This window comes from Coregonus clupeaformis, chromosome 23 (assembly GCF_020615455.1).
Source record: "Coregonus clupeaformis isolate EN_2021a chromosome 23, ASM2061545v1, whole genome shotgun sequence".
Lineage (NCBI taxonomy): Eukaryota > Metazoa > Chordata > Actinopteri > Salmoniformes > Salmonidae > Coregonus > Coregonus clupeaformis.
This window is the reverse complement of record NC_059214.1, coordinates 41,443,027-41,464,242: the sequence shown is the minus strand read 5'-3', so window position 1 is coordinate 41,464,242 and position 21,216 is coordinate 41,443,027. Positions and strand designations below refer to the sequence as shown.

Below are 21,216 nucleotides of genomic sequence, written 5' to 3'. Positions count from 1 at the left end.
AATAGAGTTCCAGACACTTAGGCTATATGCCAGAATATATGCCAAGGCGTATTGAAGCTGTTCTGGCGGCTCATGGTGGCCCAACGCGCTATTAACATACTATGTTGGTGTTTCCTTTATTTTGGCAGTTACCTGTAGGCCTAACTTGCAAAACATTCTGTGGAAAATTTTAATAAATCAATTAACCACATGAAAACAAACAAATTAAATGTCAAAAAAATATACATAGTGAGATAATTCACAGCCATAGCAGATGACAGCAATACATTTGTATTTACTCCTAGGGAATGTAAATCCTGCCACACAATTTTTATTAGGATACAGCAATATTACATTTTACATTTACATTTTAGTCATTTAGCAGACGCTCTTATCCAGAGCGACTTACAGTTAGTGAGTGCATACATTTTTCATACTGGCCCCCTGTGGGAATCGAACCCACAACCCTGGCGTTGCAAGCGCCATGCTCTACCAACTGAGCTACAGGATATACCCTATATAACATTTTGATTAAGCATCCAACTCACTCACTCACTCACTCACTCACTCACTCACTCACTCACTCACTCACTCACTCACTCACTCACTCACTCACTCACTCATATTACTTTTTATTCAGTTGTGAAAACGATTCTGCTAAACTTTTATAGTGTTGGGCTGACTGTAGGCTGTACAGTGCCTTCAGAAAGTATTCACACCCCTTGACTTTTTCCACATTTTGTTGTTTTACAGCCTCAATTTAAAATGGATTTAATATATATTTTGTGTCACTGGCCTACACACAATACCCCATAATGTCAAAGTGGAATGATGTTTGGGGAAATTTTTACAAATGTATTAAAAATGAAAAGCTGAAATGTCTTGAGTCAAAAAGTATTCAACCCCTTTGTTATGGCAAGCCTAAATAAGTCCAGTAGTAAAGACTTGCTTAACAAGTCACATAATAAGTTGCATGCAATTTCAAACACAGATTCAACCACAAAGACCAGGTAGGTTTTTCAATGCCTCGCAAAGAAGGGCACCTATTAGTAGATGGGTAAAAATAAAAAAGCAGACATTGAATATCCCTTTGAGCATGGTGAAGTTATTAATTACACTTTGGATGGTGTATCAATACACCCAGTCACTACAAATATACAGGCGTCCTTCCAAACTCAGTTGCCGGAGAGGAAGGAAACCGCTCAGGGATTTCAGCGTGAGGCCAATGGTGACTTTTAAACAGTTACAGAGTTTAATGGCTGTGATAGGAGAAAACTGAGGATGGATTAACAACATTGTAGTTACTCCACAATAGCGTGAAAATAAGTAATCCTGTATAGAATAAAAAATATTACAAAACATGCATCCTGTTTGCAACAAGGCACTAAAGTAATACTGCAAAAAATGTGGCAAAGCACTTAACTTTTTGTCCTGAATACAAAGTGTTATGTTTGGGGCAAATCCAATACAACACATTACTGAGTACCACTCTCCATATTGTCAAGCATAGTGGTGGCTGCATCATGTTATGGGTATGCTTGTAATCGTTAAGGACTGGGGAGTTTTTAAGGATAAAAAAGAAATGGAATGGAGCTAAACACAGGCAAAATCCTAGAGGAAAACCTGGTTCAGTCTGCTTCCACCAGACACTGGGAGATGAATTTACCTTTCAGCAGGACAATAACCTAAAACAGAAGGCCAAATCTACACTGGAGTTGCTTACCAAGAAGACAGTGAATGTTCCTGAGTGGCCGAGTTACAGTTTTGATTTAAATCTGCTTGAAAATGGTTGTCTAGTAATGATCAACAACCAATTTGACAGAACTTGAAGAATTATGAAAATAATAATGGCCAAATATTGTACAATCCAGGTGTGGAAAGTTCTTAGAGACTTACCCAGAAATACTCACAGCCAGTGGCGGCTCCTGAAAAAATTCTCAGGGGGGGCAATTTTTCTGATGATTTAGGTGACCTACACACATTTTAAAAAAGATATGTCCAGCAACAACATGAAGACAGGGGCAGCATATAAGTCAATACCAGAAGCATTTATTGACTGATCTCAAAAGTGTTGGCTTACCAGGGTTGGTGGAGCCCTCAGTTTCATCTTTGCCTCGCAAAGCTAACTCAAACACTCCGCAAAACTTCACACACTGGATTAGCCGGCTGAGGATGTGGCGGTTCTTGCTAATGTCGTAGTAAATATATTTGTTATAGTGAATATGGAATATGATATGTTGAGTAAAATGTTGTGCTAAGATCTATTTAGGTCAGGAGCTGGTTATAAGTTCTGTTCCTATCCAATAACAATGGACAAAAGGGTCCTATCTTGTCAGCCTTGTCAGTTTCAGTTCTCCAGTAAACTTGTGATTATCAACACTAACCTCATCGTTGTGGCGGCGGACAGCTAGCCTGTATCCCTCATCCAGTTGAGTGGGAATGTTCACTCTCCCCAAAACAGACAATCTCAAACAGCTATCCATGTGGGTCTTTGACAGCTCATGTTTCTTAATCTTTCCTGAAAGATGGTGCATGTCCGTTACACACCAGTCGCTGTCCAAGCGGTGCTGTCTGCCGTGCCGCCTTCAGGGTGAAAGAGTAAGCAGGGGTAGCAGAAGACTGCATTAGCTACATCGCAGCCTGCTAGCCAGGTTTTTCGTTCGTACCAATTTTTGGAAAATCCTCGGTGTAGGACTTCCCCCTTTAGTAGAAACCTGTTGAATTATTAAATTTGGTCTGGGAGGTCCTAATTGTTTTGTTGCCAATTTATCTTCATTTGTTCGCCGACAAAAAGGAACTTCTTTCAAAGACACAATCGAGTTGCACTGAAGCCTAGCCATTTTGACAGTAATAGTGAATTGATTGACGCTGCTACCCGCTCTTTTCTTAGTTACGTTCATGGTTACGTTACGTATGACGAAAGCGCGTAAGTGCAAGCCCTCAGAAACCCATAGAGATTGTATTGAAAGCTCTGATATTTGAAAAAAATTGATTTTACATGGGAGTCTATGACAGACTTCTGGGCGATTTTCAACCTGACTGAAATCGCCCCAAAAGGGGGGGGGGGCCATTTGAAGCACGACTTTAGCCTGATTGGACATTTAGTGGCACTGTGGCAGATCAGACGTCTAGATTACAACACTGATAACTACTGTTGCCGTGATATAATTGATTAGAAAAAAAATCCCTTCCTTTTCCCGTTTGGCAGTGCGTCGCCCATATCGCCCTATTGAACACACCGCCCCTGCTCACAGCTGTAATCGCTGCCAAAGGTGATTCTAACGTGTATTGACTTAGGGAATACTTATCTAATCAAGATATATTAGTATTTTATTTTTCATGATTTGTTTTACAAATGTTATAATTGTTCTTACACTTTGACATTACAGAGTATTTAGTGTAGATCATTGACAAAAAATATCAATTAAATCCATAAAAAAATCCCACTTTGTACAACAAAAATTGGAAAAGTCAAGGGTTGTGAATACTTTCTGAAGGCACTGTTGTCCCGCACATTAACTAACCTGTACCCCAGCACATTGACTCGGTACAGGTACCCACTGTATATAGCCTCATTATTGTTATTTTATTGTGTTACTTTTTAATTCTTTTTTACTTTAGTTTATTTGGTAAATATTTTCTTAACTCTTTCTTGAACTGCATTGTTGGTTAAGGGCTTGTAAGCATTTCACGGTAAGGTCCTGTTGTATTCGGCGCATGTGACAAATAAGGTTTGATTTGATACTGGGAGTTAACTCTCCAATACGCGTGTCTGCCACAGGGGGTAGGGACTTCTCCAATTTACCGCCGTCTCAGACAGTTCTGTGTCAGGAGCCATAGGATATAGGGTGCCATCATGGACGACCAGGGATATTATAGTAATAATAAAATCAATTCTACCAATTCAGGAGCTAATCGGAGAACAAATAGGCAGTCTGTAAATAATGCATGGCAAGAGCCCCGGGATTCCAACCCTGATGCCAATGCTAACGCACCTGTCAACGCAAACACCGATCCACAAACACAGCAGGATCCAACTCAGCCTCAACAGTGAGTAGTAGTCAATACTATTTATCTCCAACTCAGCCTCAACAGTGAGTAGTAGGCAATAATATTTATCTCTATTAGACTATGTGTTTTCATATGTTTCAAGGGGATATTCGGGCTATACGGATATGGAAGGTTCTCTTCTGCATCAAGTTTAAGAAAGATTGGGAAAAGTTTGGGAAGTACTATTATGTAAAAGTATGGAATGTCATTCAAATTTAGAATGTATTAAATTTAGTATTTATGTAAGGTCATATTCACGTTTAGCCTACAGTAAGTTTCGTTTCATGCTCTTAATTCCTGTGAAGCGGAAGAGAAACCAGAGATTATTTTGAGGAGATGGGAAACTCCATTGGATTCCTATTAATGCCTATTGAGTACGTTGCCTGTACGTCGTCAATGGGCCGCGCGGTGCATTTTGGGCGATTGTGGGACAAGGAGAGCTCTCCTTTAAGGAGTGAATGGTTTAAAAACCTAACATTACCATGAATTTCGTGAACAAGAAGTACAACATTACAAATATTTTCTGTAAATAGGCAGGTTTATTGACTCATACCCTGAGTTTGAGAAGGGATTGCGTGACGATTAATTTAGCAACCGTGTGACGCAGCATGACAACGTGAACGTGATTGGTCGACAGTCTGCTGGGTGGGGCGTTAAACATTGGCCATTCATTCCTATCTCCTCCTTTCTCTAATATCGCTGGTAAAACTAGTCTATACACACGCATGCGCACATGGACAGACGCTTGTGTTCTGTTTGGGTGCACAATAATAGTGTGTTTTGTGCATGAATTAGTTTTAGCACCACACCTCTGTCTGGTAAAACCCTTGGCACAGAAGATTATGAGGGTTATTAAATGTATAAGTAGGGGGAGGCATTTACATTTCCCTTTCTCTCGATTTCTCTGACTGGTTGCATCACCGCTTGGTATGGCAACTGCTCCGCTTCGACCGCAAGGCGCTACAGAGAGTAGTGCGTAGGATGGCCCAGTAGATCACTGGGGACAAGTTTGCTGCCATCCATGACCTCTATACTAGCAAATATTTTCTTACTTACTTAAAAAAAAAATCTGCATTGTTGGTTAAGGGCTTGTAAGTAAGCATTTCACGGTAAGGTCTACTATTTATATATATGCCATTTAGCAGACGCTTTTATCCAAAGCGACTTACAGTCATGCGTGCATACATTTCTGTGTATGGGTGGTCCCGGGGATCGAACCCACTACCTTGGCGTTACAAGCGTCGTGCTCTAACAGTTGAGCTACAGAGGACCACTACATAATACTACACATGTTGTATTCGGGCCATGTGACAAATACAATTTGATTAGATTTTTATTTACATCCTCTCATTCTCTCTCTCTCTCTCTCTCTCTCTCTCTCTCTCTCTCTCTCTCTCTCTCTCTCTCTCTCTCTCTCTGTCTCTGTCTCTGTCTCTGTCTCACAGTTCAGATGGGTTCACCATGATACCACCCATTGAATCAAGAAGGAGTAAACTACAGAGGAGTAAGTCTCGTTGTAGCGACCCTGGTTTATAAGCCTGGATATTGACTCTGCCACTTGAGCACGCTTTTGTGGCACAGTCGATTTCCGTGGGACTTCGGGCCAGAAGGTTGAGAGTTTCGAGGCGCACTGCCTGCCTGTTTCATTACAATAGCATTGTTATGATATCTCTCCATCCCTCTTTCCATCCATCCCTCTACCCCCCCCCCCCTTCCCCTCTACTCCTCCCTCCAGTAATAGTATATATTAGTAATATACTATATATTGTAATATACTTGGAATGTAATATGCCAACATGTCACCATTCTCCCTTAACCCACAGTGGCTCAGAAAGAAGAGGAGGACTTCCAGAGATGGAAGGAAGCAAACAGACCTGGTCCTGTCCAACTGGCCCCAGAGAGGCTAGGTACACACACACACACACACACACACACACACACACACACACACACACACACACACACACACACACACACATTAATCATATTATATTCTAATGCATGTATCTCTGTAAGGTGGTGCTGTGTCACTGGCTGAGGCCAGAGACAGGCAGCTGGTGGAGTTACGACACTCTAAACTGAAGAAACAGGTACTCAATCTTTACATTTTACAATAAAGACTTATTTATAACATTATGGCCCGTATTCCATCCAATTTGTGCCTGGCATGTAAAACTCTCACATTCTGCTAATTTCTTGATGATGCCTTCTAAACAGCCCTTGACAGACGGTATGAGTAAGTTGTCTACTTGTGTTGTGTGTGTGAAGCTGAGAAAAGAGGAGCTGGACCAGCAACGGAGACAGGCTGAGGAAGAGGAGGATGAGAGGATGAAGGCTAAACAGCGGGAGAAGGTAAGAGAGGGATGGAGAGGGTGTTAGCACTGTACAAGTAAATCACTTACTTACTATTGACGTCATTGTATTGTTACTATGTACTGTAGGCAGGGACGGCTTGTTCAATAGGGCGATATGGGCGACGCACTGCCAAACGGGAAAAGGAAGGGATTTTTTTTCTAATCAATTATAAAAAATAAAAAAAATAAAAAAATTATATATTTTTTTTATAAATTTATAAAAAATTATATCACGGCAACAGCAGTTATCAGTGTTCACGTCTGATCTGCCAGCCACTAAATGTCAAATCAGGCTAAAGTCGTGCTTCAAATGGCCCCGCCCGTTTTTTGGGCGATTTCAGTCAGGTTGAAAATCGCCCAGAAGTCTCTCATAGCCTGTCATGTAAAATCTATTTTTTTCACATTTCAAAGCTTTCAATACATTCTCTATGGGTGTCTGTGTGCATGCACTTACGCGCTTTCGTCATACGTGACGTAACGTTGAACGTAACTAAGACAATGGCGGCTATCAGCGTCTATGTTGCGACCTGCAGTGTGGCGTTATTTTATGTTTTTAATTTGTAGACTTAGTTTACAAACATTCTGCAAACATTCTGCTTTGGACTGATCTTCGGTTTTGGACTGATCTTGTTGATCGTGTACATACCCGCTACGAACGGACTAAATAATGAAAACGCTGCTGGCAGAGAGGTGGAGCCGGCCACCTTCACCCTGGTCAGAGCGGACCGCGATCCTGGTAAGAGAGCGACTGTACCCCGACATTGAACTGCTTTCTGTGTCATTGAACCTTACTATTGTTGATAAAACAAGTTTACTGGAGAACGGAGAAAAAGTAGAGACTTTTGGACAAGGTGGATAATTGTATAATATAAGGCAGTTTATTCAGAGGTAAAGATATCTGCAATCGCGTTCACGGACCCGTTCGTCAAACTCTTAGGGGAGCTATAAATCAAGCCCCATTACTTACCATATCAGATAAGAGAAATTGCTGCAGCTACATATATTTTACATCCTGGCCCTACATAGTTCACTATTTGCATCACTTACCAAAATATTACATGTGGTCATATATGCTTGGAAAGTGGAGATGCCATAGAACGTCAAAAAAGTAAACATTGCTGGAGACACATTGCGTTTGCTAGCGAAGAGATTTGTTGTGGCAAATGAACTTGGGCTGGGAATTGCCAGGAACCTCACGATAAGATATATGCATCAGCATTGCGAGTCTCATGATTCTATACGTATTGCGATTCGATACTGTGATTTTATTGCGCACCATATGTCTGTTGCAGAGGGATCAGAAAGCCATGAGAACGAGTTTTGATCAGTCATGGAAATAAAAGTGCTGAAAACAAATTGGCTCCCAATGTGAAAAGATTGAGAACAAGCTATGAAGGAACAATAATGGTGTTTTGGTGCAGGTACAGCCAACTAGCGCTAAAATATTGCGATATTGTCAATACAGTATATCGTAAAGTATCACTATGTAACTCGATTTCTTTCACCCCAATCCCTCAAATTAACGGTAAATAACTGAATTGTTTGCCCCACATTTAGCTAAGATGATTAGCTAGCCAGCTAAAATGTTTTATTTAGTTAGCAGTCGCATCTACAATAGTTTACTGTCAATAACATGTCTCCAAAAATGACGTGGTGTCTCCAATTGTGTTGACATTTTACAATTGCGATGCGCATCCATGAGACATTTTATGCAATAAATGAAGTAGGTTGAATCTAGTAGTTCTGATCTTCTGATTGGTCCTGATGAGTTGGGCGAGGTCCCCTCCAGGCTACTGTCACTGTTGCATTGGCTCTGAGTCGGGTTCTCTGTCTTCAAATGTTCAGCCTAAGAGAGGGGATTTTTGTGTGTGTGTGTGTGTGTGTGTTTAACAGTGATGATGTGTGTGTGTGTGTGTGTGTGTGTGTGTGTGTGTGTGTGTGTGTTTTAACAGTGATGATGTGTGTGTGTGTGTGTTTGTGTGTGTGTGTGTGTGTGTCCTCAGAGCAAGAACTCGTGAGTTGGAAGAACTGAGAGGCCTATGGCGTGGGTGTTGTCCTTGGCCACCTGCTGACAAGGCTGACAAGATAGGACCCTTTTGTCCATTGTTATTGGATAGGAACAGAACTTATAACCAGCTCCTGACCTAAATAGATCTTAGCACAACATTTTACTCAACATATCATATTCCATATTCACTATAACAAATATATTTACTACGACATTAGCAAGAACCGCCACATCCTCAGCCGGCTAATCCAGTGTGTGAAGTTTTGCGGAGTGTTTGAGTTAGCTTTGCGAGGCAAAGATGAAACTGAGGGCTCCACCAACCCTGGTAAGCCAACACTTTTGAGATCAGTCAATAAATGCTTCTGGTATTGACTTATATGCTGCCACTGTCTTCATGTTGTTGCTGGACATATCTTTTTTTAAATGTGTGTAGGTCACCTAAATCATCAGAAAAATTGCCCCCCCTGAGAATTTTTTCAGGAGCCGCCACTGACTGTAGGTATACAGAAGGTATTGTTTCTCTCTATAATACCATTTAATTCCAACAGAGGCCACTGCAGACAGCTGGCAGGCACACTAAAAAAATCCTAGATGTGGTGATTGAATGAGAGAGAGAGAGAGAGAGAGAGAGAGAGAGAGAGAGAGAGAGAGAGAGAGAGAGAGAGAGAGAGAGAGAGAGAGAGAGAGAGAGAGAGAGAGAGAGAGAGAGAGAGAGAGAGAGAGAGAGAGAGAGAGAGAGAGAGAGAGAGAGAGAGAGAGAGAGTAAAGAAAGAAAGACAGACAGACAGAGAGTGAAAGACAGAAATGGCAAGACTTCTAGTGTGTATGTATTTACACTTACTCAAATCCAATCATACCCTCTAAAGCCCCACTGTGCCCTGGCTCTCTCTCACAGAGAGAGAGAGAGCATAATAGACAGAGAGAAAGAGACATATCCACACCCATCATTAAGGAGACAATATTTCCCTGACTGATTGATGAGCGTTGGTGTTTCCAGGAACCACAGGCTACAGCAGAGAGAGCTGTTAGACATGTTCGAGTCCATGTCTGGCTGGCCCTCTCTGAGTGGTTAATACAGACAGAGATGTCTTAATAGTGGTTCATAAAGGACACTAGAGCAGTGGTTACGGAACCTTTAAAGAGTTGTGACCCTAATAACACTTCAAGCCTTGTGACCCACTTAATAAAGCTGACCAAGTTTCTCTCCACAACCTAGTCCTTGGTTGTGACCTGAGAGGGAATGGTTACGACAAGTCACTACTAATTAGTAACAAGTCACTGATGTTTTTAACTATGTTACAGGCTGAGAGACTGGAAGAGAGGAGAGAACAGGAGGACAGGCGGAGGAGAGAAGTTCTCGCACAGGACCACCTCAGGTCAGCACTTTGAACTTGTGAATAAAGGAGGTGTATCTGTAGCAGACAGAGGAGAGGAGATGGGTGTGTGTGACACACACTTAACCTGTGTGCCCCTATTTACCCTCACATGCATCACTGTTCTACCTAATTTCTACCATCATTAAATGTGCAACCAGAGGGAAAAAAACTCTAGACCACCTTTACTCCACACACAGAGACGCATACAAAGCTCTCCCTCGCCCTCCGTGGTCCTCTGTAGCTCAGCTGGTAGAGCACGGCGATTGTAACGCCAAGGTAGTGGGTTCGATCCCCGGGACCACCCATACACAAAAATGTATGCACGCATGACTGTAAGTCGCTTTGGATAAAAGCGTCTGCTAAATGGCATATTATTATTATTATTATTATTTGGCAAATCTGACCATAACTCTATCCTCCTGATTCCTGCTTATAAGCAAAAACTAAAGCAGGAAGCACCAGTGACTCGGTTAATAAAAAAGTGGTCAGATGACGCAGATGCTAAGCTACAGGACTGTTTTGCTAGCACAGACTGGAACATGTTCCGGGATTCTTCAGATAGCATTGAGGAGAACACCACATCAGTCACTGGCTTCATCAATAAGTGCATCGATGACGTCGTCCCCACAGTGACCGTACGTACATACCCCAACCAGAAGCCATGGATTACAGGCAACATCCGCACTGAGCTAAAGGGTAGTGCTGCCGCTTTCAAGGAGCGGGACTCTAACCCGGACGCTTATAAGAAATCCCGCTATACCCTCCAACGAACCATCAAACAGGCAAAGAGTCAGTACAGGACTAAGATTGAATCGTACTACACCGGCTCTGATGCTCGTCGGAAGTGGCAGGGCTTGAAAACTATTACAGACTACAAAGGGAAGCACAGCCGCGAGCTGCCCAGTGACACAAGACTTCCAGACGAGCTAAACCACTTCTATGCTCGCTTCGAGGCAAGCAACACTGAAGCATGCATGAGAGCACCAGCTGTTCCGGATGACTATGTGATCACGCTCTCCGTAGCCAATATGAGTAAGACTTTTAAGCAGGTCAACATTCACAAGGCCGCAGGGCCAGATAGATTACCAGGATGTGTACTCCGAGCATGTGCTGACCAACTGGCAAGTGTCTTCACTGGACATTTTCAACATGTCCCTGACTGAGTCTGTAATATCAACATGTTTCAAGCAGACCACTATAGTCCCAATGCCCAAGGACACTAAGATAACCTGTCTAAATGACTACCGACCCGTAGCACTGACTTCTGTAGCCATGAATGTGCTTTGAAAGGCTGGTCATGGCTCACATCAACACCATTATCCCAGAAACCCTAGACCCACTCCAATTTGCATACCGCCCCAACAGATCCACAGATGATGCAATCTCTATTACACTCCACACTGCCCTTTCCCACCTGGACAAGAGGAACACCTACGTGAGAATGCTATTCATTGACTACAGCTCAGCATTCAACACCATAGTGCCTTCAAAGCTCATCACTAAGCTAAGGATCCTGGGACTAAACACCTCCCTCTGCAACTGGATCCTGGACTTCCTGACGGGCCGCCCCCAGGTGGTAAGGGTAGGTAACAACACATCTGCCACACTGATCCTCAACACGGGGGCCCCTCAGGGGTGCGTGCTCAGTCCCCTCCTGTACTCCCTGTTCACCCATGACTGCATGGCCAGGCACGATTCCAACACCATCATTATGTTTGCCGACGACACAACAGTGGTAGGCCTGATCACCGACAACGATGAGACAGCCTATAGGGACGAGGTCAGAGACCTGGCCGTGTGGTGCCTCTCCCTCAACGTGACCAAGACAAAGGAGATGATTGTGGACTACAGGAAAAAAAAGAGGACTGAGCACGCCCCCATTCTCATCGACGGGGCTGTAGTGGAACAGGTTGAGAGCTTCAAGTTCCTTGGTGTCCACATCACCAACAAACTATCATGGTCCAAACACACCAAGACAGTCGTGAAGAGGGCATGACAAAGCCTATTCTCCCTCAGGAGACTGAAAAGATTTGGCATGGGTCCTCAGATCCTCAACAAATTATACAGCTGCACCATCGAGAGCATCCTGACTGGTTGCATCACCGCATGGTATGGCAACTGCTCAGCCTCCGACCGCAAGGCACTACAGAGGATAGTGCGTACGGCCCAGTACATCACTGGGGCCAAGCTTCCTGCCATCCAGGACCACTATACCAGGCGGTGTCAGAGGAAGGCTCTCAAAATTGTCAAAGACTCCAGCCACCCTAGTCATAGACTGTTCTCTCTGCTACCGCACGGCAAGCGGTACCGGAGTGCCAAGTCTAGGTCCAAAAGACTTCTCAACAGCTTCTACCCCCAAGCCATAAGACTCCTGAACAGCTAATCATGGCTACCCAAACTAGTTGCACTGCCCCCCCACCCCCACCCCATCTTTTTACGCTGCTGCTACTCTGTTAATTATTTATGCATAGTCACTTTAACTCTACCCACATGTACATATTACTTCAACTACCTCAATTAGCCAGTGCCCTCGCACATTGACTCTGCACCGGTACCCCCTGTATATATAGCCTACCTACTGTTATTTTATTTTACTTCTGCTCTTTTTTTCTCAACACTTTTTTGTTGATGTTTTATTTTACTTTTTTTATTAAAAAATAAATGCATTGTTGGTTAAGGGCTGTAAGTAAGCATTTCACTGTAATGTCTACACCTGTTGTATTCGGCGCATGTGGCCAATCAAATTTGATTTGATTTGATTTGAACCATGTAAACACTTTTGTTCACCTAAAGTAACATACAGTATAATTACAGGTGTAGGAGAGTCAAAAACTGAAGTAGAATGCAGGAACATTGCACTTTAATGGATGTTTATTTGCAGAGTGTACAGAGTGTTATGTGCAGGAATCTCTTCTCCAAAGCATAATAATATTAACACTGGTCCAAACCCTTAGCCCTCAAGCACCCCACAGAGTTATTGTGTTATTGGAACCCTGACTACTTTCCAACCCCTCTGGAGGAAAATGTCTGTTTGACACCACTGGCATCAGCCCAATAACAACAAACATGACACAACAACACATTAGGAGAACTGTAGGGAAGGAACAATACAAACATGTAGAGACAGACAGACGGACAGACAGAGGGAGCATGTTGGAGTCAGGGGTGGAGAGAGAAGAGGAGGTTACAGATGATGGGGCTAGAGATGGGACTGAGACGGGGACAGGACAGATAGGACAGAGTACTGAAACAGTAAGAGTCAGACCAGGACAAACAGACTAGGTGACTCCTCTGTGAAACAGCATCCTGCTGTGGGGAGAATCAGGAGTGTCTGCAGAAAACATTAACACTACAACACCACATCTCCATTTCACAACTGTGTGTGTGTGTGTGTGTGTTTGTGATCTGCAGGAGGACAGAGCAGTTCCTTCAGAGGGTGGAGAGGTCAGATGCAGCTCCAGTGGCATTGACTAGTGCCTCACACACATCACCCTGGGTAGGACTATGTGTGTGTGTATATCCTAGACAGGGCCCTGGGTTCAGGACTCTCAGAGCTGTGGCTGTGAGGTCAGGGGTAATTCACACCAATGGATCCGTCTTTGAATACGCTCTGCTCTGGAGCTCTCATCGACTGGGGTGGAGTGGGGATAAACTCAGCCCCAGAAAGGTTGGTCCAGCCCAGCCCGGGGAGAGGACTCATCCCCCTAATATTGTCCTCTGGTCAGAGCTAGTGGACACTGCGTGCGTGTGTGTGTGTGTGTGTGTGTGTGTGTGTGTGTGTGTGTGTGTGTGTGTGTGTGTGTGTGTGTGTGTGTGTGTGTGAGAGAGAGCCAGGGCACAGTGGGGCTTTAGAGGGTATGATTGGATTTGAGTAAGTGTAAATACATACACACTAGAAGTCTTGCCATTTCTGTCTTTCACTCTCTGTCTGTCTTTCTTTCTTTACCCTCGCTTTCTCTCTCTCTCTCTCTCTCTCTCTCTCTCTCTCTCTCTCTCTCCTCGTTACCCTCACTTTCCTTCTCTTTCGCTCTCTCTCTCTATCCCCCCTCTCTCCTCATAAGTTGATGGTTAGAGGAAGGGAGTTGGTGGGGTGAGGCTCACAGAGTTCAAGGGACTTCCCAGAGTTCACAGAAAGTACAGAGAGATGGATAGAGACAGGGAGAGAGAGGGAGAGAGAGTTCACTGCAGACAGACCAAGGGTGGAATAACCTGCGTAGTTCTGGTGAAAGTACCTGAAAGGAAGCCAGGCTGTCAGCCAATGAGAGGCCAGGATGCAGGAAGACCTGCCAATCACAGAGGTCATCCAGGTCGCTATGTCAACCAGCTCCAGAACAACCAATCAATTTACCTGGTGAGGAAGGAGAGATAGACCACAAGCCATCATAGCTTAATGTGTGTAATATACTATTATTTGTATGTAGTGCTAATAATAGTAGTGTTGATGTCTCATCTCAGCCCTAGCCTGGTCTCAGTGGTGTCGTGTTGTGGTGATGCTGCAGACAGCAGACAGGGAAGTGCAGGAAGGAAGGGCCCCAGGGTTTGAGTATGTGTGTGTTAGGGAAGGGTTTCATAATGTACCGACTGACGACAGTATTGTGTTAACTGACATCTTTATTCGAATCGTACACACAGCTCCTGTGGAAGACAGACAGATGGACAGACAGATAGACAGGCAGAGGAAATGTTTTCTTGTGTGGCTTTTCTCATTGTTGTTCAAGTTTCTCTCTTTTCCCTTATTTCTCACATTATTGGGAGAATTAGCAGTGCCAGGAGTGAGAGAGAGGGTGAGGAGAGAGAGAGAGGGAGAGGAGAGGGAGAGAGAGGCTGACGAGAGGTCAGGAGAGAGAGTGAGGAGAGGGAGAGAGAGGATAGAGCGAGAGAGGGTGAGGAGAGGGAGAGAGCGAGATGGAGAGAGAGCTGTAGGCAAAGATGAGGAAACAGGACAGGAAGAGAGAGGGATTCCTCTCCCTGACAGACAGTGACTATAGGAGAACCCAAAAGGATAGAAACATCATATGACAATACCTGTCATCCCTGTGGAGACAGACATACACAGAGTAATGTGTGTAGCAGTATGCCTCTCCAGTTTCCATAGAGATCCTACATTCTATTCATATATTTTCTGCTTGTTTCCTCTGAGAACATGGTAGTGAAGGAGTGTCAGGATGTCTGTGTGATCCTGCTTTACTCTCTACTGACCTGGCTCTCTGGCAATGCTCCAGACTGCAGTACTGGATCCCTCCAAGCTAAACCAACGTCACAGACCCAGCGATCAAAGCTGCCTAGCAGGAGTGGGGAGAGCAACGGGGAGAAGGGGGAGAGAGGGGGAAGAGAGTGTGGTTGATGTGGTCTCTACAGTGGTACTGGGGAATTTGTTGTTCTTTCAGAGATGGTTCCTTAAGGCCGATTTAATATTCCTTATATCCTCTGTTTGTGTGGGGGAGTGTGCGTGCGTGTGCGTGCATGTGTGTGTGTGTGAGGATAGAGAACAGAGAAAGAGAAAAAGCCTGACTCCAGAAAAACAATGTACTGTATCTCTCTCACACTCTCTCTCTCTCCCTCCCTGCCTGTGTTTAAGCAGAGGCCTGAGACCCTGTTTCTTGTGTTCCTCTCCTGCAGGCCAGAGCCCAGGAATACAGGGCAGAGAGGAAAGAGGAGGAGAATACAGCTCTACAGCTGAAGAAGAAGGAACAGAGGATGAAGGTACCCTGTCAAATATACAACCATTGCTAACAAATGTTATCGGTATATGTAGCCCAAGCAGGAATTAAACTACACTTCAGTTATCGGGGCAGTACTAATCCATGTTCTTCCCCTCAGAGTGAAGTCTTGGAGGAGAAAGATAGTGATCAGGAGGAGGAGAGGAGGAGAGAATTGAGAAGGTGTGCTCATTTTTACAACCATGTTAAAACCTAACTTTCATTTTTGAATATCGAGGGATCTGTTTAGACATTGTTCCCTTATTTATTTTGCTCCAGTAATTGGCCGGACGGCCTGTAATCTATTGATATTGCTAATCTCTTTTTAAGAGTTTAGAATATATTATTATCCCTGTAAGGAGATGTGGCTTGCAGCATTACAAACATTAGCATAGAAATACTGAATACATTCCAAAGAAACATTCTGACATTTTATAACACACAAATGACTATGTCTGGTGGCAGGGGGAGATCAGCTTTCCTGGACCGACTGCAGGGTGGGGGCACAGAGGTTGCAGGGGGGCAGATGGAGCTACAGCGCCCCCCTGTGGTTATGGAGGAGGACAGAAGAGACTGGCAGACCCATAGCCAGACCTCCAGACCACAAGACACCTTTACATCCCCGGAGCCTGACCCAGCACACAGCACCTCAGAGTGGCGAGAGGAGACCAGTAAGACACACACGGATGCACGTACACATACACACTTGCACACTGGGTACCGTTAATTACAATGTGTCAGGAAGGGAGGGAAATTCTCTGCCATTCAGTCTGCCAAGCTGTCAAGTAGAAAGGAAAAGCCCCTCAGTGTGATTCTGTCAGAGAGAGAGTCTTAAATGACTGGCATGCTGGCTGCTTTGCGTGTGTGCTCGAACCATTTCACGTCCGTAAGCTAGATGTTTTGGGGTTTAGTTTCCCATGCCACTTCACGGCTCTCAACTCACCTGCCATGGGCCACTTTGACCACTGCCCATATCTACAAAAAAGGCAATAATACAGTGTAGCGTAAATACAATTCCAAATGAATTGATGAAACAACGTGTCAGAGACATTCCAGTAGTCAGGGCTTGGAACACAGTCAGATGCTGCCTTCTGGAATGATTTCATTTACCTGGTGCCAAGGCATACAGTCTTCAAATCAGACATGTCTCTGTGTGTGTGTGTTTGTGCAGAAGACTAAACCCTTTAAATGAACCTATCAATGGCGGCAGCCAAAGCCAAAGCCCCCATAGCAGCAGCAGCAGCACAGGAGCAGATGTTCTGTTGACTAGAGTTACCTCATAACAAAGGTACGCTTTGATTCCCTTCCCACGTTCTTGGGCTTCTGTAGCTGATGGCATCTGATGCTTAAGCTTACTTCTGTTGGGTTTCACAGTTCAGTTCAGGAACAGTTCAGTTCAGGACCTACTGCTACTTGTCATCACATCTGCAAAATACTTTTGCTCTCACGGTCACATCGCACCCATGAAAACGTGCATTAGTTACCCAAGGCAACCCCTAGGCTTTTGCTCAGTGGGCTTAAGCAGGAGACCTGGGTTCGAACCCAGCTGTCATCACAGTACACATAGTTTTCTGCCTGTCAGTGCAGAGCTGGCTTTGCCTGGCCACACTATCTCAGCCACCATCCCTGACAAACCAACTCCATTCATCCTCTCTATCCAGTCAGCAGCAGCCTGTGAACTGGCTTGGATGGCTCAGTGGTTTGGAGCATGGGGCTGGCAATGCCAGGGTTGTGGGTTTGATGCCAGGGTTGTGGGTTCGATGTCAGGGTTGTGGCTGTGGGTTCCATGCCGGGGTTGTGGGTTTGATGATAGGGTTGTGGGTTCGATGCCGGGGTTGTGGGTTTGATGATAGGGTTGTGGGTTCGATGCCAGGGTTGTGGGTTCGATGCCAGAATTTTGGGTTGGACGCAAGTGTTGTGGGTTGGATGCCAGGGTTGTAGGTTCGATGGCAGGGTTGTAGGTTTGATGCCAGGGTTGTGGGTTCGATGCCAGGGTTGGAGGTTCGATGCCAGGGTCGTGGGTTCGATGCCAGGATTGTGGGTTGGTCCTGAATACACCCGTCAACTTGCATCCGATAGCTGTTGTAAATGGCCATGTTCAGCAACCACCCTGATTAGGGTGTAATGTCAACTGGAAATAGTTTTGGAGAAAAGCCTCCGTTGGCTAAATGGCCGTGGTGATTAGGATGTAAAGAGGATGTTAGTCCTTCATCACCATAACACTCCTAATCTCCTCCTGGCTGGCTGATGCCCTCTCCCTCCAGGCTCCTCACACTGCCCTGCTGTGTGTGTGTGTGTGTGTGTGTGTGTGTGTGTGTGTGTGTGTGTGTGTGTGTGTGTGTGTGTGTGTGTGTGTGTGTGTGTGTGTGTGTGTGTGTGTGTGTGTGTGTGTGTGTGTGTGTGTGTGTGTGTGACCGACCAGGGCCTGGTATAGTGTGGTTAGTTGGAGGATCAGAATGACTGTGGTGGAAGACCAGTGTTTCTTCTTTCTTTTTTTCTCTCTCTCTCTCTCTCTCTCTCTCTCTCTCTCTCTCTCTGTCTCTCTCTCTCTCTCTCTCTCTCTCTCTGTCTCTCTCTCTCTGTCTCTCTCTCTCTGTCTCTCTCTCTCTCTCTCTCTGTCTCTCTCTCTCTCTCTCTCTCTCTCTCTCTCTCTCTCTTTCTTCTTCTTCTTCTTCTTCTTCAGTCATCTGTCCTTCCTGGCTGAACCAGATGACCCAGCAGAGAGCATCATGGGACTGCAGTGAACGGGCTTGGTCATTAGGACTGTCATCCTAATGTGTGAGCCTGTCTGTGTGTGTACAGTGTGTGTGTGTGTGTGTATGCGTGTGGGCCTGCGTGCGTGTGTATGTGTATATGCATGCATGGGATTGGATGAGGCTGAGCTCTGTGTCTGTCATCGTTTCTCATTACAAGGAACATTCATCCAAAATCAAAGTTTTCAGAAGGTTTCGTAACTCATAAAGTGATCTAAAGTCAAGTCTATATTCCATGCCATCTGTTGCGCAGATCCTGCTGTATGCAGAATAAATATACAGCTTTCATTTAGGGTTTGATAGGCCAGGATATGGTACCTCTGTCTCCATACCCCGCCATTTAGATACAGATGTAGGATCTTAATTTGATCAGGCTCTTTTTGCTGAAAATGTTCCTGCAGGAAATGCAGATGAGCTTCGTGATTTACATAAATTCACTGAAAACCCACACTAACAAACGGTTATATTAACAATATTGCACTTTTCATGTAGCCTACTTTTGGCTAGCTAATAGCCTAACCACTGATCAAGCAACATTATGGACAAAGCGTTTAAATCCTTTTGCTGCATGATTCTTTTGCTGTGACAACCTAGGTCAAATTAAGATCCTGCATCTGTATTCAGAACTAAAGGATCATACACAGTGTGTGGTATAAAACTCCATGAGAGCAGTTGTCTTGCTTTCCTAGGCTTGTCAATAGACTGCAACAAAGGCTTTCTTTGTTACCTAATATGACTGGAAAAATCATACATATGCATAAATGTACAATTTAACACTGAACTCTGTGTTTCTCCTCTGTAGATCCAGACTTTGAGTGGGTTGTGATGAAGCTTCAGAATAGCTTCCCGTTCTGTGAGAGACCCTTTCTGGAGGACATCGTCATTCAGTGTAACGGAGACTATCAACAGGCCTATGACTTACTTATCTAGTGCTGCAGAGACTACCAACAGGCATGTGTGTTAGTCTAATGACAACCCTTGTGTATTAACCTTTAGTACTGAATCTTCGTCATATCTTCATCTCTAATAGTAAAATTGTGAAACTTGATACTGTAATAATGATAATATTGTGAAACTTGATAATATCTATTAGATCAAGTAATGATAGTATTGTGAAACGTAATATCTTACTAATAATAATAGTGTGAAACTAGTTAATTTCTTCAACACAAATGACTCGTATTGCTCCATTGTGTTTGACATTGATTTAGGATGATGTGTGTTTTACAAATGAGCTGTAGGTCACTAGGATGAGTCAGCATCTTTATATCCGTTTGGCTTTTAACAAGCTCATTGTGTTGTTATGGAAACATCTGTCCAGGGAGAGATGCTGTTTTCTGTTTCTCTGTATAAAGGCTAATCACAATAACATGTTGGCTATCCATTACAAGGGTTTTTCATCTGTAAGAATGGACAACAATAGACCGTCTCCCTTAGTGTGTCCTATTAGATAATAGATTGGGTCTTTATGATATGTGTGATCTCTGGTTTCACTGAGATGTCTGACTTTTCACTTTGTATTCTTCAAATGTTTAGGTCAGCTATCCAGGGCTGTGTTTAATAAATGGGTGTTCAACACGGTACTATGCATGGTTGAAGAAGCTTTGTCTTTGTCTTTCTATGATGCTGTACTTTGTAAGGGTACTTGCAAATAGGTCTTTGTCAGTTGACCAAAAATAGAACAACATAGAAGCCAGTGTTTGTAACAATAGGACACAAAGGTGGTTAAAACCCCCACTTCCATTCATTATTTACCGGACAATAGCGATGTCATCCCCTTCTTTTAAATGATCAGAAACAAAGAACAGAGTGGTACTTTCACATGGCACAGGGTTGTGTTACTGCCAACCAAAACCCCCCTCAGACGTAATGGAAGTACTTATGGTAAATGTGACTCTACAAAGTCTTCAGCGATGACCTGGAGATCTTCCTGTTCCCATTGCTCAACTGGGCCGGGTTGAGATACAGTGGGGAAAAAAAGTATTTAGTCAGCCACCAATTGTGCAAGTTCTTCCACTTAAAAAGATGAGAGAGGCCTGTAATTTTCATCATAGGTACACGTCAACTATGACAGACAAAATGAGATTTTTTTTCCAGAAAATCACATTGTAGTATTTTTAATGAATTTATTTGCAAATTATGGTGGAAAATAAGTATTTGGTCAATAACAAAAGTTTCTCAATACTTTGTTATATACCCTTTGTTGGCAATGATACAGGTCAAATGTTTTCTGTAAGTCTTCACAAGGTTTTCACACACTGTTGCTGGTATTTTGGCCCATTCCTCCATGCAGATCTCCTCTAGAGCAGTGATGTTTTGGGGCTGTCGCTGGGCAACACAGACTTTCAACTCCCTCCAAAGATTTTCTATGGGGTTGAGATCTGGAGACTGGCTAGGCCACTCCAGGACCTTGAAATGCTTCTTACGAAGCCACTCCTTCGTTGCCCGGGCGGTGTGTTTGGGATCATTGTCATGCTGAAAGACCCAGCCACGTTTCATCTTCAATGCCCTTGCTGATGGAAGGAGGTTTTCACTCAAAATCTCATGATACATGGCCCCATTCATTCTTTCCTTTACCGAATCAGTCGTCCTGGTCCCTTTGTAGAAAAACAGCCCCAAAGCATGATGTTTCCACCCCCCATGCTTCACAGTAGGTATGGTGTTCTTTGGATGCAACTCAGCATTCTTTGTCCTCCAAACACGATGAGTTGAGTTTTTACCAAAAAGTTCTATTTTGGTTTCATCTGACCATATGACATTCTCCCAATCCTCTTCTGGATCATCCAAATGCACTCTAGCAAACTTCAGACGGGCCTGGACATGTACTGGCTTAAGCAGGGGACATGTCTGGCACTGCAGGATTTGAGTCCCTGGCGGCGTAGTTTGTTACTGATGGTAGGCTTTGTTACTTTGGTCCCAGCTCTCTGCAGGTCATTCACTAGGTCCCCCCGTGTGGTTCTGGGATTTTTGCTCACCGTTCTTGTGATCATTTTGACC

General features: G+C 44.1%; 1 protein-coding gene across 2 annotated transcripts; it reads left to right on the top strand.

Moving 5' to 3' along the window:
* Positions 1–3,757: 3,757 nt before the first annotated feature.
* Positions 3,758–19,817, top strand: epsti1 (epithelial stromal interaction 1). Of its 2 annotated transcripts, XM_041844588.1 has the most exons (12): positions 3,758–4,029; positions 5,475–5,533; positions 5,853–5,936; positions 6,046–6,119; positions 6,298–6,381; positions 9,694–9,767; positions 13,179–13,263; positions 15,387–15,470; positions 15,588–15,649; positions 15,932–16,137; positions 18,150–18,244; positions 19,022–19,108. In XM_041844588.1, exons 1-11 carry the CDS (start codon positions 3,836–3,838, stop codon positions 18,239–18,241), a joined length of 1,098 nt encoding a protein of 365 aa, XP_041700522.1. In that variant the 5' UTR covers positions 3,758–3,835; the 3' UTR covers positions 18,242–18,244; positions 19,022–19,108. The 2 variants fall into 2 exon arrangements, with proteins under 2 accessions (XP_041700522.1, XP_041700521.1); XM_041844587.2 differs by lacking the exon at positions 18,150–18,244 and having other exon boundaries at positions 3,759–4,029; positions 19,022–19,817.
* Positions 19,818–21,216: the final 1,399 nt, after the last annotated feature.

Coding starts and splice junctions, on each gene's coding strand:
- epsti1 (XM_041844587.2), top strand. CDS start 3,836: ATGGACGACCAGGGATATTATAGTAATAATAAAATCAATTCTACCAAT. Junction 15,471..15,587: donor AGAAGGAACAGAGGATGAAG/GTACCCTGTCAA, acceptor TCTTCCCCTCAG/AGTGAAGTCTTGGAGGAGAA. Junction 15,650..15,931: donor AGGAGGAGAGAATTGAGAAG/GTGTGCTCATTT, acceptor GTCTGGTGGCAG/GGGGAGATCAGCTTTCCTGG.